Raw genomic sequence first — 15,949 nt, 5'->3', positions numbered from 1 at the left:
GTTTGCTTCTTCCGCGATCAATTCGTGGACGGTCTGTGTTTCCCTCTACACCCTTTCATCCGGGAGGTTTGTAATTATTTCCGCCTTCCGCTCGACCAACTTGTCCCCAATTCTTTTAGGTTGCTGTGCGGCGTAGTAATCCTTTTCAAGCTGCACGGCATTCCCTTAGCCCCTAGAATTTTCCATTACTTCTACTACCCCAAACAGTCCGAGTGGGGTACCTCCTGGAGAATTTTCCATTACTTCCCACAGACGGCGCCAATTTGATCCTGTCCGAGCGCTGAGTCGACGGACACTGGGGACGTGGCACGCTCCGCTGTCTCCGACTGGTGGTGTAGTCCTCCGACGAACCTGCAAGGAAGCCGAGCCGGGAGGAGTTTCCCGGTGATGGCCCTCCGACGCTCAAGTCAGGCAACGAGAGAGGCAGAGTAACGAGGTTACAGTAGAGATGTGTGCATATCTTCGTCGACGTCTGGGGTCTTTATATAGGACCCCGGGGAAGCATGGACACGTTTCCCGATGCGTGCACGCTTCCCCAAACATACCTTAACAAGCTTGTGTCAGAAAAGTACCTATGACGTCATTCCGCAATCGTCCGAGCATATCCCGGATGTGACGGTGGAAGCTTCCGCCGTATGATTCTATGTACGGCTCGACCGCCAATTCTGCTGCTTGTCGGCGGCAGGTGTCTCGAGGATGATGTTATCCTGTCTCCTTTGTCCTCTTGTGTTCCCTGTCTGTTACTGGGCCGAGCGGATAGGCCGCTCGACAGGTATATCACTTATGCATCGGTCATATGCTCGGACGAGAGTGCTCCTGTTTGTGTTGCCTTGTGCGCCAGCTGAACGAACCGCCCGCTCGACCCTTGAAGCCTTTTTACCTTGAGCATCGGAAACTCGACCTCTAGTCGGGTTGGTTTTCATTCGGTTCGGAAGATTCACGGCCGGTCAGCTTGCGGGGCCCTGTCTGTAGGCCTGCTATGTCTGGTCGGCCGGTCTCCGGGTTGACTATTTTGGCCTTTGACCTCCACGTGCCGTTGACCCCCCCCCCCCCCCGACGAGGATCCCCCGTCCTTATAACCGGATCAATATAAAAAAGAATGTTAAAGAAGGTAAAACTTGAAAAATAAGGATCGAAATTGTTCAATAAAAAGTTGTTATCTTGTTATCGTTATCAATTTTGTCTTCTCCACCGCGTTGTTGATAATTCTAAATTCTAATTTGAGGCCGGCCGCAAGAAACGAAGAAGCTCATAGAAAAGCCAACGCCACTCCGCGCGTAAACCACATCCATAAGTTTGACATTAATTATTGGAGAAACTTAATTGGATCTTTTGTTGCTTATCTCCACATCCTTATTATCCTTTTTGCCCAATAAGGATGATAATTTTAGGATCCGAAATCTAATCAGATATCTGAATAAAATAGGGTATGTAATGTAAGGATTTTTTTTCAGACCCAATTAAATAATTAGATAATCAGTTATAAATATTTAGATAATTAAATATGAAGATGAGTTTAATGGAATCCTATTTAATATCATATTAAATAATATATATTAAAGAAAATTTTATGTTTTAAAAGCTACTAATTATTTTTTAACGTTTAATCTGTTTTTTTTAAAATAGAATTAAATTAGGAGTAATTATGGAAGTTTGATCTATTTCTTTAATTATATATATTTTTAGATATAATATTAATTTTAATATATTTTTATTAAATGAATATAATGATATGAAATGATAAAAGTTATTAATATAAAAGATATCCGACCCAAGATGATGAAGAAGGAGCATTTCGAATATAAAATTCCACCTAAATCTAATTTATTATCATCCCTATTGCCAACGTAACAAATTATTATAATATTCAAATACTTATTTAAAATTATTTCTAAATGTAATTTTTAGGAAAATATTTATCACTGAGAATAATATGCTTTTTCCCTTCAAATAAATGTCTCCCATAACAAATTATTAGCATGATAATTGGAGAGAACTTTTGAACACATGCGTATCATGTTTGTGACAAATATTTCAAACACGGAAAGGGCAATAATAAAAAAATAAAAAAATATTTTTCTGTCCACTGCCTCGAACAATCATTCTTCTTCATTTTTAATTTGGGTGGGATTTGTCTTCCACCCGCCACAGCTTACCAGTGTTTAGCTCCGCGGGCCCACCCGGCTCAAGAAATATGATCCAGTAGTAAATTCGAGGTACGGAAGAGGGTACAATATAATAACGTGAATTTTAAAAATAATGCTCATCGGGTCGATTTATTTTAATTGAAGTGCCTATTTTAACCTTGGATTAGGTCAAAAGAAACAAAACAAAAACGCGTTTAGATGGAAAGATTAGTTGGTTCCGGAGGGTATTCTTGGGTATTCGGTCGAACTTTGTATCATTTTATGGGCAAGCAAACTACAACTCGCCATAATTTCTCTCTCCTTTCTCTTCAAATAGCACCACCGGCGAAGGAGGGGAAGAGCAAACCCCTTTCTGTTCTCTCTCCGACGATCCGAGTCGGAGGAAATTTGTGGATTTCAGGCGATCCACCGATAGAAGCTCGATTCAGGCGTCAACGTCTTCGTGCTGTAAAAAGAAGAGAGAAAATTTCAACTTTTACGTTCCTAGTACATTTCTTCTTGTTCCGTGTCAAATCGTAAGTAATAGAGGTCGGATAGTAAAGCTACCCTTCTTATTGGAGAAGGAGAGTTGTCCTAGTTCCTTATCTTTTCTTTCCAAGCTGGTGTGTATCTGTCTTCAATTGCTCAGCCCTGGGATCTGCGGAGTTGGGAGTTGGATCGCATACATCAAAATAGTTATTCTCGGCGTATCAGATTTTCTGGGTGTTACTGTTAGAAATTGTTCTTTTCGAGATATTCGGGTAAAAAAAAATGACAATTGAAGGTACTTATCCAATTGAGAACATTGGAGATCGAAGGGGGAAAAGACTCCTCGATGATAAGGTTCCTCTGTTACCCAGAAAGAAGGAGGAAACTGGTGAATTTAATGAGTTCGATGGGGCTTCCTTTGCTGGTTCTGTCTTCAACCTCTCCACTACTATTGTTGGAGCTGGAATTATGTCTCTTCCTGCCACCATGAAGGTCCTAGGACTGGTTCCAGGAATTCTCCTCATCATATTTTTTGCTTTCTTCACTGATATATCAATTGACATGTTGATAAGGTATAGTCGGGCTGGGAAAACAGTTTCCTATGGAGGACTTATGGATGATTCATTTGGAAGGATTGGCAAGATGCTAATTCAGTTATGTATCATTGTGAATAATGTAGGGGTGCTGATTGTTTACATGATTATTATTGGTATGTTCTCCAACATAGAAATTTTCATAGTAGTTTTTTAAGATATATATTTAGTAGGTTGTAAATTACAATACCAAATTGCCTCCCTTGTTTGCTAAACTCTTAGGTAAGTTGCACTACTTAGACAAATTATACAGTTCTTTTTCACTTTTAATGCTATTCTAGTCTTTGCCTAGATAGAAGATTACCATATAATATCTTGTAGAAGTTGGACAAATCACTCACTGATAAAAAGAGATCAAACAGTTTTATTCACAACAATTAAGATCTTGCTTTGTTGTTTTTTGTTGTTGAAAACAATTTTGTCAGATTAAAGTTCTTTACAAATAATATATTTTACCTTCCAACGCACCTTGGGGAGGTTGAAGAAACTGGATTCTCAGTTTGTAGACTTGATTAAGAGGCAACTTTGAAACTTTACAAGGACAACATCCCTTGCAAATGAGACATAGCTAAGAATCTAAGAAGAAACCAGATATTTATTTGTCATCCCTAAATACAATATGAGAATCTAATTCCCAATTCATGTCTGAAATTACTTACACGAGGCCTTTTCTTTTGTTTATTCTTTTCTCTTCATCTATGTATGTACACCAATTGTGAAAATTTCAGGGTACCCATTTCTTTTAAAATCTAACTTCTTTTAAATATTTTTCTTGAGTGGATTTTGATACAGTTATTGTCCTCTGCCTACCTTGTTGTTACTAGGTGATGTGCTTTCTGGAACATCATCGACTGTAGACCACCATTCTGGTATTTTGGAAGGATGGTTTGGTCAACACTGGTGGACTGGTCGTTTTTTTGTTCTTCTGGTTTCTATGCTTGCAGTGTTTGCTCCTTTGGCATGCTTCAAGCGTGTAGGTTAGTGGTTATAATATTTTCTGATTGAGAACATTTTTCAGAAAAGTTGAACTGTCATTTTCTTTAACAATTCTGTGTTTAACAAGGCTGACACTTTATTATCTCTCTTTTGGCAGATTCATTAAGGTACACATCTGCCTTGTCAGTTGCGCTTGCTGTTGTTTTTGTGGTAATCACAGCAGGAATTGCTATTGTCAAATTGCTGGCTGGAAGCATTGCAATGCCCAAGTTGTTCCCTGACGTCCCAGATTTGGCTTCTGTCTGGAACTTCTTTACAGTGGTCCCTGTACTTGTGACTGCATACATCTGCCATTATAATGGTATTGTAACTGAAATTCATCTATAATTATTTGCATAGTTCTAAATTTTTGTGTCCGGATGAAGCTTCCCTACGTTTAAACAACTCTTCGTCTGTTCTGTTTTCTATAATCTACCATTTATTATCATGACAAACTGCTGATTCACGTTATGAGTCCCTTTTGCTCATCAAGAATTGTTCATATAACCTGAGAGGTTCATTTCTATTGACTTGTTATTTGCAGTTCACCCTATCGAAAATGAATTGGAGGATTCGTCCCAAATAAAGTCAATTGTAAAGGCATCACTAGCTCTTTGTTCCACAGTTTACATAGCCACAAGCTTCTTTGGGTTTCTCCTATTTGGTGAATCCACTCTCGAAGATGTTCTTGCCAACTTTGACACCAATCTCAATATCCCATACAGCTCTATCCTCAATGATACAGTCAGAGTTAGCTATGCTATGCATCTCATGCTCGTGTTCCCCATAGTCTTCCATGCACTTCGGCTCAATGTAGATGGCCTACTATATCCATCAGCCAACCCTTTGTATTCTGACAATCGGAGGTTTGCATTAATTACAGTGGTGCTTCTATCAATTATTTTCTTGGCAGCCAACTTTATTCCCAGCATTTGGGATGCATTCCAATTCACTGGTGCAACTGCTGCAGTTTGCATTGGATTCATTTTTCCTGCTTCCATTACCCTGAGGTGCGTCTAAGCAATTCATTATTGCAACATCTGTTTGGATGCAGGAGTTATATTTTCCGCCATTTTTGTTATTTCTTGAATATTCTATTTTAATTGGCTTCAGCAAGTAACTTATTGGTAGGCCACTAAAAGTTTTACCATAGTTCACATTACCTGCGGTTGTATTGCATTAATCCTCACATGAAGAAATCCTCGGCAAGATGCTAGCCTTCTATGCAATAAGCAAAAGTTTTGGATTATTTGCTTAGAGAGAAAGAGTTATCTTGCATCTGCTTATTGATACAATAGATATTTATTGAATTTGAAACATTGTATATGCATGTGGATCTATATGATAATATGTGACCTCAAAGTACTGTTTGCCTATCCTTATTTATAATACATGGTTTCAGTCTGTAACTGATCTTTAATCCCTAGTTTGTTGCCATTGTTTTCCTATTTCAGAGATTCTCATGGCATTGCAACAAAATGGGACAAGATTATAGCTGTCTTCATGATTGTCCTTGCTGTGGTGTCCAATGTCATTGCTATATACAGTGATGCATATGCTCTCTTTCATAAGAGTGAAGCCTCGGACTTCTGAGATCTTTCTTAATGTCAGTGCTGGTGATTTTAGTTGTTATTTGTAGGGAGACACAATTGTTCTTATGATGAATCGAGTTATGTTGGTCTGTGTAAAATTGTACCTATCAGCAATAATGTAACTCAACCTATACGTTGAGTTATGTGTTGTATAGTGGCTCGTAGTATAAGGACCTCCAGGAATGTGTTCCTTAGGCCCGACTAGGATCTTATGTCCAATTAATGTCCAATAAAGTTAATATTTGCTGGATGTGGTATATATCTCAGTTGTATGTAATAAAAAGGCATCCTAAACACTGGAACCTGTTTTTCTTAGAATTTGTCATTAGACTTTTTGAATGAAATATTTAAGTGATCATACAATGATATTCAAATACATAAATCTTAATCACCATCAGTAAATTTGAATTGCTCAGCTTCAGTTGAGGTGGTTTTCTGTCTGCATGATCAAAATCTGCGACGGACCTACCATTTTGAGTCCTAAAATTTCTACTGGCATGGCATCTAAAGTAAACTAGTAATTCAGTAGATAGAAATCTACCATATCAGCATTGTAAGTGAACAGGAATTTCACGACACACTGCCTAATCTTTTACAGCTACTCTTACAACTCCGTGGGCTGACAATACTGATTAGAAGCAGTCACCGTTATATCATCCCTTTTTTCCTTTGGCAATTTGTCCAAAGCTCAGCCTTAAGCTTATCACTTCAACAAGGTGGATGCCTCCCTTTATTCCAACCTTCTCTTCTTAACTTCTTTTCTTAATTTGGGGATGTCGAAATACGTCTCCTCTTCTTGGGATCATTCATTTGATTTTAAAATGCAGCTCCCCTTAAAGCATATTTAGGAGTAAGGACAGATGACTAAAACAACCAAGTTTTAGTCGAGGTTTAATGTTCCAATAAATTGACAAATAGGTATAAGTCAACTACTGTGAAAACTTTAGAAGTTCAAATTTAAAAACTCATAAGAATTCTATGTCAATGGTTATGAGTGAAAAATAATTTTCTAAAACAATGTCGGTCATATTCAAAGAATGATATAAAGTTTAAAATTATTGAAAACTTTAATACTTCTCTAACTTTATATTAGTACCATCAATAATGACTTCTATTAGTAGATATACAACATTAAAATTTTTAATTTTTTTATTAAAAATAATTTTAAATCATAATCTTTAGCCAAATAAACATGACTTGGTCATTAGTTTTTTATATGATTGATTAACACATGATCCATGTGAATTTGATATTACTTAGTTCATCTAGATGCACCACATTAACACCTTGAATTATTATCATCTTTTTCAAATTTTACTTGTATTTAATATGTCTCAATGCACAATACAAGTAAATCTTATGATTCTTATGAAATGTAATATGGTTCTCTATAATAGATAATAATGCATATCTATTTAGACATCTTTAATTTAACCATCTTACCTACAATGTCAAATGATATTATTTATCATTAATTACATGAAATCGTGTACATTATAATATAAATTTTGGGATTGTATTTAGATATTTATACACTTTTGAGTGAGGTTGGTTAAACATGTCTTTTGTAAATATACTTTTAGGTTATATTTGGTAGATATTTGTGATATATTTATTCTATTTTGATGGTGAACAATATTTTATTCAATTAAAATTATGTTGTAGTAAAATATGATCAATTAGTTCTACACTATAAATAAATGGTGAAGTAATACAATATAAAACACTTTGACAAATTTGAATAGTGGAGAAGTTAAAGAAAATTTTTACTTTGTTATGGTTTAAAATTATGAAATCGTTCATATAAATTACTTTGTTAAATTAAAAATTTTGTTACGGTAAAATATATTGTATTACGTCTACACTACAACGAAGTAATACACCAAAAAATGCTTCGGTCAAGCCAAATTATGTAGAAGTAAAATCACACATTTAATACACTCTAATACAAAAATTTTGAAATCATATAAATTATTTCTTTCGTCAATCAACGTAACCTATGAAGTCATATATGATCAACTATTTCGGTACTTTTACATAACCAATAAAGTAAAGAACCTTTTTACTTCAAAATCAATCCGAGTTTGAATCAGTTACAAACCATACAAAAACTTTGGTACTTTGTAGCAGAGTAATAAATTGATCATTTTACTTCACATTCATATACTTCAGTAATTATCTACTTATTACTTCGTTGAATATCAAAAGTCCATCAAGCAAATTCTACGAATGGATGGCTGAGATGTGAATCTAATTCTCAGACCTATAATCCTGAAATTGAGGACTTGTTCATGAAAGTAGTTCAAAACCTCTCGAGAGCACCATTAGCTATTACAGAAGTTAATGGGTCTATCTTGGTTCGACATCATGAAGTAAGAAATGACACCTAGAAGAACATGGAGCATCGCAACATGAGAATGCATGAGAAAGCAGTCGCTTTAGTATGACTACCTTGAAAGTAGGTGCTGTGTTTGGGTAGATACACTGGTATTATCTGAAAGAATATATCGGATTCCTTAGAATAGATCACCTTTATGCATATCGAACATAGAGATAAAAAAGGGAGTAATTACATTTAGGATGTGTTTGTTTCAATATTATTATTGATAATCTTGGTTATTTATCTAAGGTTATTGACGTGGAGGTATAAAATAGGTTCCACGTGGACGAGCGCTTTTTGATCTTTTCCTTCTTGTCTCCCCTTTTTAGAGTTGGATTGAGGGAAGGAAAGGGGGATTTCAGAGGCAAGGGGCACCCCACCCACTTTCTCTCTCCCTCTTACGTTCTCTCCCTCACCACCTCTCCCTTTCACACTTCTCCCTTTGAAGCTTTCTCTCTCCCTCTCACACTCACGATTTCTCTCTTGGAGCTCTCTCTCTTTCTTGGAGGATCTTCTCTCCTCCTCCTTTGCTGTGGATAGGAGGAGGCCTTCCCTATCGACCTCATGCTGCCAATGACGCCACCTCTCCGTTCAAAGTCGTCCCAGCACCGGCCTACTCTCCTTATTCTTCATTGGCAACCTTGCAGCACATGGCTTTGTCGCTGACCTCACGTCTCACGATGATATTGCTAACATAGTTCACATTCTCCCTCTTGCAACGCCAAAGCCCACCATCAGATCTCTCGCCGTCGGACCATGGAGCAAGATCTTCCATCGCCTTCCTCCTCGCTTCAACAGACATGATGCCTCTCCTCTTTCTTCACATCACTGAACGACATTTTCACCGAAGACCTCACAACCATCTCCGCTCTCTCTCTCGCTACTGCCAGATGTGCCTCCCTCATTGCTAGTCGTGCACAATCTCCAAGAATGCTAGGTTGCATCTCTATTGCCGACCTTCTCCGCTTGTTGGGCTCCTGCGAGCAGTCTCTGACCTTCGAGTTGTCTCTGGCCTCCGGGCCATCTCCAGCCTCTAGGTCATCACCATGCCTTTGGGTCGCCTAAGTTGTAGTCGACTTTTGAGCCTATGAGACCCCTCCATCGTTGTTGTGATCCGCCTTCATTGTGTTCTGCTTTCACCGTTGATCCGAGCTTCGATCCCTATCGATCTTGATTCACTTCATCTCCGAGGGCCTCACCATTTGGATGCCCCGACGCACATTCTACTCTGTGCTATAAAAATTCCCGCTCACATAGGCTAAGGTACACATATACTTTTACATACTTCATATACACATTTATTACTATCCATATTTATCTCCCCCATTGGAGACTTGAGCGTCCTAGTGGATGAGCTAAGGCACCCTCGACCTCCATTCTAACCCTCTTCTATGCTCTTCTACTTCTTGCATGCCCTCTAGACGGCTTGGCTTTCCTTGCAATGCTCAATGATGCCCTTTATGACCCCACAAGTATCTTTATTAGTCTTATCTTTCTCCGAGTAATGACGACTTCATCAACATCATTGACACCTCACTGATAGCCCCCGCAGATAGAGGTCCTTTCCTTATCTTCCCCAACGATCTCCAAGGAATAATGAACGGCAGCATATCATTGACTGGTGACTTGACCATCTACTGTATATTGGCCGAAATAAATTGGCACCATCTGTGAGAACGTGTAAGTCAAGATACTGTGATGGTTAACACTAGAGGGGATGCTGACAACCGTAAATCCGGTGGAGAAAAAAGTCACGACGGAGGAGTGACCATAATGCAAGAGAATGTTAATGCCACCAATGGGATCAAGTCAATCTCTATTTCATCCAGAATCAAGTTATTATCTCTCTCAGTAGATTGATATTATTTTTCTCCTTGACTCCGCGGGTATTTGGGAGTTGAGGGATCGAGCTATTATCTTTAATAGAGTAACGAAATCATCTCAAAACTGCGCATCATGTTCAAATACATATAGTTCTATCTATTGAATATGAATTGTTGCTCTTTCTCGCAGTTTTACATGAAGATGCTTCATTGAACTCCCCGAATTCAGACATAGTCAAGGTCTAGATTCTCTAGGTTGTGATAGCAGACTCTAACTCGTATAAAGGTCGAGTGAGTACCATATCACCCTGTCCATTTCAGGCACAAACTCTCCTAGATTTGGATATAGTCGGGGTCGAGATCCTCCAGGCTATGGTAACGGACTCCCCTTCGTACAAAGGTTGAGCAAATACTATATCATCTCATCCTTTTTAGGGCACAAATTCCCCTCAACTCGAATATAGTCGGGGTTGTGATCATCCAGGATGCGGTAGCGAACTTCCTTTCGTATAAGGGTCGAGTGAGTATTGTTTCACCTTGTCCTTTTAAGGGCCAAACTCCCTCAGATTTGGTGATAGTCAAAGTTGAGATCCTCCAGGCTATGGTAACAGACTTTTCTTTGTACAAGGGTCAAACGAATACCATGTCGCCTTATCCTTTTCAGGGCATAAACTCTCCTATACTCGGATATAGTCGGGGTCGATATCCTCCGGGCTGCGGTAGTGGACTCCCCTTTTACAAGGGTTGAGCGAGTACTGTATTACTTTATCTTTTTTAAGGCCCAAACTATCCCAAACTTTGACATAATAGGGGTCAAGATCCTCCAGGCTACGGTAGAGGACTCCCCTTCGTACAAGGGTCAAGTGAGCATCATATCACCTTGTTCTTTTCAGGGTTCACTCTCTTCTCGACTCGGACATAGGCAGGATTGAGCTCATATATGCCTATAAGCCTCCCCTGGACAAGTTGTTGATAGGCCTCTCCTTAACTTTACGGACACTTGGGAGTCATGAATTGAGCACAATGTTATCTATGACGATAAGCCTCCCCCTCAGCATGCTTCCGGTAAGCCCTTCCCCAACTCTGTAGACACTTGGGAGTCGCTGATCGAGTACGATGTTATCTATTAGTGCAGAGAGCACCAGACGATCGAACATGAGTTTTGATTATGGAAAAGGGTTTAAAAGTTAAGATGTCTTGTTATCTAACAAGTGTAACTGAATATGCACTACAAGAAAATTGGGATTCTACAACACTTAAACGACAACGTTTTTTATAAAAAAAAATGTTTTCTATTTTTTTTAACAACACTTTTAGTGAAAAGCATTTTCTATTTCATTATTTTCTTATTAATAGATAACGCTTTTCTAAAAACCGTTGTCTATTAGTGATTTTTACGGGTCAAAGACAACGCTTCGTAAAAAGTGTTGTCTATTAGCTTTTTTTTTAGTGTCTACGACAACGATTTTTAAAAAGCGTTGTCTACTGTCAAGTTATCATCTCAATCTTAAGTGATCTAGACCACTTATCTCAAGATCTGACGGCTGGATCTTCATCCATCTTCATCACAATATGGACGACCCAGATTAAAGGAGGAGAAAACTTCGTTTCCTTTTAACCATGCGACGACACAGTGCTTTCGCGACATCTCCTCTCGCGCGGCTAGGGCACGCGACCTCCCACCTCCGGCCGTCTCTTCTCAAGATCGGAGAGGATGAAGGACAGCATATTCTCGTCCAAAGGCCTCGCGCTCGCGTCCATCTCCGTCGTCGGAGGCTGCGGCGGCGGCTGCGCAGGCACTGGTTTCCTCATCCATCGTAACCTCCTCCTCACAACGCATGCCTGTCTCCCTTCTACTGCGGTGGCTGAGGAGACCGAGATCCAACTCTTCCGTGGCTGCACTGTTGGCCGCCTCGTCCCTCAGAGGTCAGTTGCTTCCTGCTTCATTACTGATTTTCCACATTTGTTTCGAGATTCTCCTGCCTCCCAGTAACTCAGGGTTTGAATTAGAAATTTTGAAGTGTGGTGATTCGATTGTAGATCAATCTGGAAGTAGGTAAAAGCATGCCAATGGCGAGTGCAATTTGTCCTAGATCTGATGCTGTGTACATGAGAATACATAGTTCCTATATTGTTAAGATTTTTTTTCCCACCTTTTATTTAGGGATTTCGCATTCTTCGAGCAACTGAAAACCTTTTTGTTTGAAAAATATGCATTCTTCATATGCTTCTTTTTCTGAAACTATCATAACTATAGAAAACCCAAATTGGCCTCTTTCTGCATATTGAAACTAGAGATTTGATTATGTATGTAGACCCATATGACATTGAAGTGGCAAACAAAGATGGATATTTTTATGGGACAGTTCTAAATCTCTCTCATTGAATTCTATACAAACTACAGCAGAGAGATGGCGTCAGGTCATAGGTGTTCTAATGAACACAAAGTTTCAAGTCTATTTTAACATCAATCTCTGTCTCATTTAAATCCTACTTTGTTTCTTCACTTAATCATTCTTAGTATTCCCCGCACGCTCGCATTCACATGACATTAAAAATAAAACAAGTTTGTAGAGAATCTCAACTATTAAAGTACAGCATGGATGAGCTAAGAAGAGGAATAGTTAGTCTTCTGTAAATATAAACTAATATTTCTTTGCTATACAATAATTAATGCAGTAGAAAAAATATACAAGAATAATTGCATACTATAATTGCTAACACCAAGATAATATTATGGCAATATGGAAGATTGTGTGTACCTTCACTATGAGCCTATGGTGGTATTCCTACCTCCCCAGGACATGTTACCTTGGTTTGTTTCTTTGTGCATTGAAGGTTCTGTTTCTAGGGTGGGGGTGTTGGTCCACAAGTTATTTTATGAAGGCTTACTTATAAAGGAGATGATAGATCAGTCCATTTAGTTAATGACTTCTTGGTGGATTATCACTATGATCCTTAGGAAGTTGTACCTATTGTTGTGGAAATAAAGCAAGTATTTAGTGATTCCCAGTAGGCAGCATAACATCAGATGAGTGTTTAAGACCTTGATTATAACCCACAATTCCTTTTCTTTTCACAGTCATTCCTTTATAACATCAGTTCTATGTTTCCATAGAACTCAAATCACTCTAACATAAGAATCTTTTGTCTTTTAGAATTTAGTTGTTACCTAGCTTCTTTGAAGTAGGCTGATATGCTTTTTACAGAACTCAAATCATAATAGACATCAACAAACAAACTGAATGACTTACAATAATTTTCTTCAATGTAAATGACATACATTGTCTTTATACTGTTTTTTTTTTTAAATCTTCTATATTCTGTATTATCCTTTTCCAGAAATTTTGTTCTGTTTGTGAAATTTCATGTTCTTGATTTCATTATAAGGGTTATATTGGTATCCTTGGCATTGCTTGCCGCAGATGACATGATTGACTTAGGCTATGTATTGACTTAGCATTGTATTAGTGCTTGCTTAGTACAGTTTCAACTTGTTTTTTAAATTTTCTGCAGACACAAATTGATGTATTTCCATTTCACTGATCTACAGTTATTCTATATTTCTATGTAATGTTATATATCACTTTGCCATTATCTAATGATCTGTTTTATTTCACTTCACAGTTATCTTCATCGTGTTGGTCGTACTGCTCGAGCTGGGCGTGAAGGACATGCTGTTACATTTCTCACAGATGATGATAGATCTCTATTAAAGGCCATTGTATGTTTGTTTTCACCTTTGAAATGATTCACTGATTAATAGTCTCAAGATCTAGTATATGGTAGAAAATAGAAAAAGCACAAGTACATGAAAGTTAGTGAGTTGGTTGAGGATCCAAACTTATGCTGTTTATATAGGATTCACTTGATCTTAATCTTTTAGACACTAGGATTCAGTTTGGGTAGTACATGTATTTTGGTCTCCCTAGCCATAATATGGTTGCACATGCAACTTAGTTAATTAGGATTTAAATTGTGAAAAAGACTTCATTTGCATCTGTTTGGTATCACATTAACAATGGCTCCGTTTTAGGTTGAGTTGTTTGGTACCACATGCAACTTGCAGGATGTTGTTTGAGTTGCTTGTTCTAACAGGAGCTCAAATGGGGATGGACTGGACTACTATACTGAAGAAGAGGAATGAATTCAGGTTAGAACTAATGCTAGAAACCGTTTTTATTCAGAGGAAAGTACTTGTTTAAACAATTTAGAATCTTGAAAGAAATGTTGTGTGGCAGGGTGGCATTTGTTGAATTTGATGCAGAGTCTGTCTCCAAGTTCACAGAGAAGCAGATGGTTTCCATCAGTGTGGAACTGAAGCTGGATTTAGGAAGAGTTCGAGGAATATCACTATCTATTTTGAAACATAATTAGTGTTAATTTTGATATTTACTAGCTTCTCATGTAATTAAATACTAATATTACTTCAATGTCAGAATTCTATTATTTTGGTATGAGTTTGAAATCATTAGCTTAGTTGATTATATGTAAAATTCGAATTTAGACATGGTAAAAGAAAAATAATAGTTTCGTAAATATAAAAATAATGATTTTTAAATAATTTTTTTTTAAATTTTTTTCTTTAAAACTACAACACTTTTAAAGCGTTGCAAAAAGTGTTGTCTTTGTAAAAAAACAACAACGTTTTTTAAGCGTTGTAATAGTGCTGCAAAAGCGTTGTCTTCGCTACAAACGACAACGCTTTAAAAGCGTTGTCGTTGAGCAGACTTTTAACAACAGTGCCTTTAACAACGTTTTTTCAGGCACAAAGACAACGTTTTAAAAGCGTTGTCTATTAGTTTTTTTCTTGTAGTGATGCAAGAAAGTCCTAAGTGCTCTTAGGTAAAAGTCCTAGTAGATTCTAGGCAGGTGGAAAACTCTAGGGAGAGGTAACCTTAGGTCATAAGGGGAGGTAATCCTAGGTTATGGAAAGTCCTAGCTACGGCTACGCAATGAAGTCCTGATTCAGGGACTAGGTGAAGTCTTGGCGGGTCGAGGACGTTGGGCGAAATCCTAGAGTCGAGGACTCTAGTTGAAAATCTTGGGGGTAGCAAGCACCAGGTGGAAGAATAGATGGATCAGGGATCAAACGTTCAACATAAAGTCCGGATGTCTCGGACGCTGAGCAAAAGTCTAAACAATCTGGAGGGTCGATCTGGTAAAAGGTAAACTTTTCCAAGAAGAGTAGATGAGGACGCATTCCCCGTTAAGGGAGCAGTAGACGTCTGTTCGACCTAGGATTTTTAAAAAATTTGAAAGTCAGAATTGAACAGCCAAAGACTGTCAATAAGTTATGTTATTCATATTTTATTGTACTAACTTTATCTTGTAGGGTATGTTTCGTATTTTGGACTAACATGGCTTGCAGGGTATGAAAACCACAAAATAAGCTCGAATGAACAGCGCTCAAGGTGCCTTGATAAAGATTTGTTTACGCCATGAAATGATATCAAAAGAATTTAATTATTGAACCCCTCTAACTACACTAATACAGTATAGAAATAACGCAGGTCGTCTCCTAACGAATGCAACGATATGATGGTAATCTAGGATCGTATATTATTCATATTTTTGGGGGTTTAATATGAAAATGGAGGTTGTTTGGTTTTTTTATGATTCTAAATAACAAATGAAAATCAAAACAAGTAGAAAACTATTTGAATGCTTGAATGAATTAATCCATAATGTTGGGGTTGCAAGGGTGCAAACATAGTCCCATATTGGAAACACATGGAAAAGATCTTGGTTTATAAGAGAAAAGATATCTCCATTGGTATGAGGCCTTTTGGGGAGAGCCCAAGAGCAAAACCATAAGGGCTTAGGCCCAAAGTGGATAATATCATGCCATTGTGGAGATATCTAAATTCTTTTCGATCCAACAATTGGTATCAGAGCCCGGACTGCCAGAAGGTTTAACCGCCGACTGTGCACAAGAGCTATGGTCTGATTGAGTCATGTGGGTACAATA

At 38.0% G+C, this 15,949-nt stretch overlaps 2 protein-coding genes across 4 annotated transcripts; both read left to right on the top strand.

The window, feature by feature from the left end:
* The first annotated feature begins 2,435 nt into the window (after positions 1-2,435).
* On the top strand, positions 2,436-6,090 carry LOC121997206 (amino acid transporter AVT6A-like). The gene is made up of 5 exons (XM_042551497.1): positions 2,436-3,324; positions 4,033-4,185; positions 4,302-4,505; positions 4,728-5,193; positions 5,638-6,090. Exons 1-5 carry the CDS (start codon positions 2,898-2,900, stop codon positions 5,774-5,776), a joined length of 1,389 nt encoding a protein of 462 aa, XP_042407431.1. The 5' UTR covers positions 2,436-2,897; the 3' UTR covers positions 5,777-6,090.
* A 5,511-nt stretch (positions 6,091-11,601) lies between these two features.
* Positions 11,602-14,435, top strand: LOC121997205. Of its 3 annotated transcripts, none has more exons than XM_042551496.1 (4): positions 11,602-11,904; positions 13,606-13,702; positions 14,048-14,131; positions 14,220-14,435. In XM_042551496.1, exons 1-3 carry the CDS (start codon positions 11,693-11,695, stop codon positions 14,057-14,059), a joined length of 321 nt encoding a protein of 106 aa, XP_042407430.1. In that variant the 5' UTR covers positions 11,602-11,692; the 3' UTR covers positions 14,060-14,131; positions 14,220-14,435. The 3 variants fall into 3 exon arrangements, with proteins under 3 accessions (XP_042407430.1, XP_042407428.1, XP_042407429.1); XM_042551494.1 differs by having other exon boundaries at positions 14,015-14,131; XM_042551495.1 differs by having other exon boundaries at positions 11,603-11,904; positions 14,077-14,131.
* Positions 14,436-15,949: the final 1,514 nt, after the last annotated feature.

Source organism: Zingiber officinale, chromosome 6A (assembly GCF_018446385.1).
Source record: "Zingiber officinale cultivar Zhangliang chromosome 6A, Zo_v1.1, whole genome shotgun sequence".
In the NCBI taxonomy this organism is placed as follows: Eukaryota; Viridiplantae; Streptophyta; class Magnoliopsida; order Zingiberales; family Zingiberaceae; genus Zingiber; species Zingiber officinale.
The sequence above is the reverse complement of the archived record's forward strand: the minus strand, read 5'-3'. Positions and strand labels throughout refer to the sequence as shown.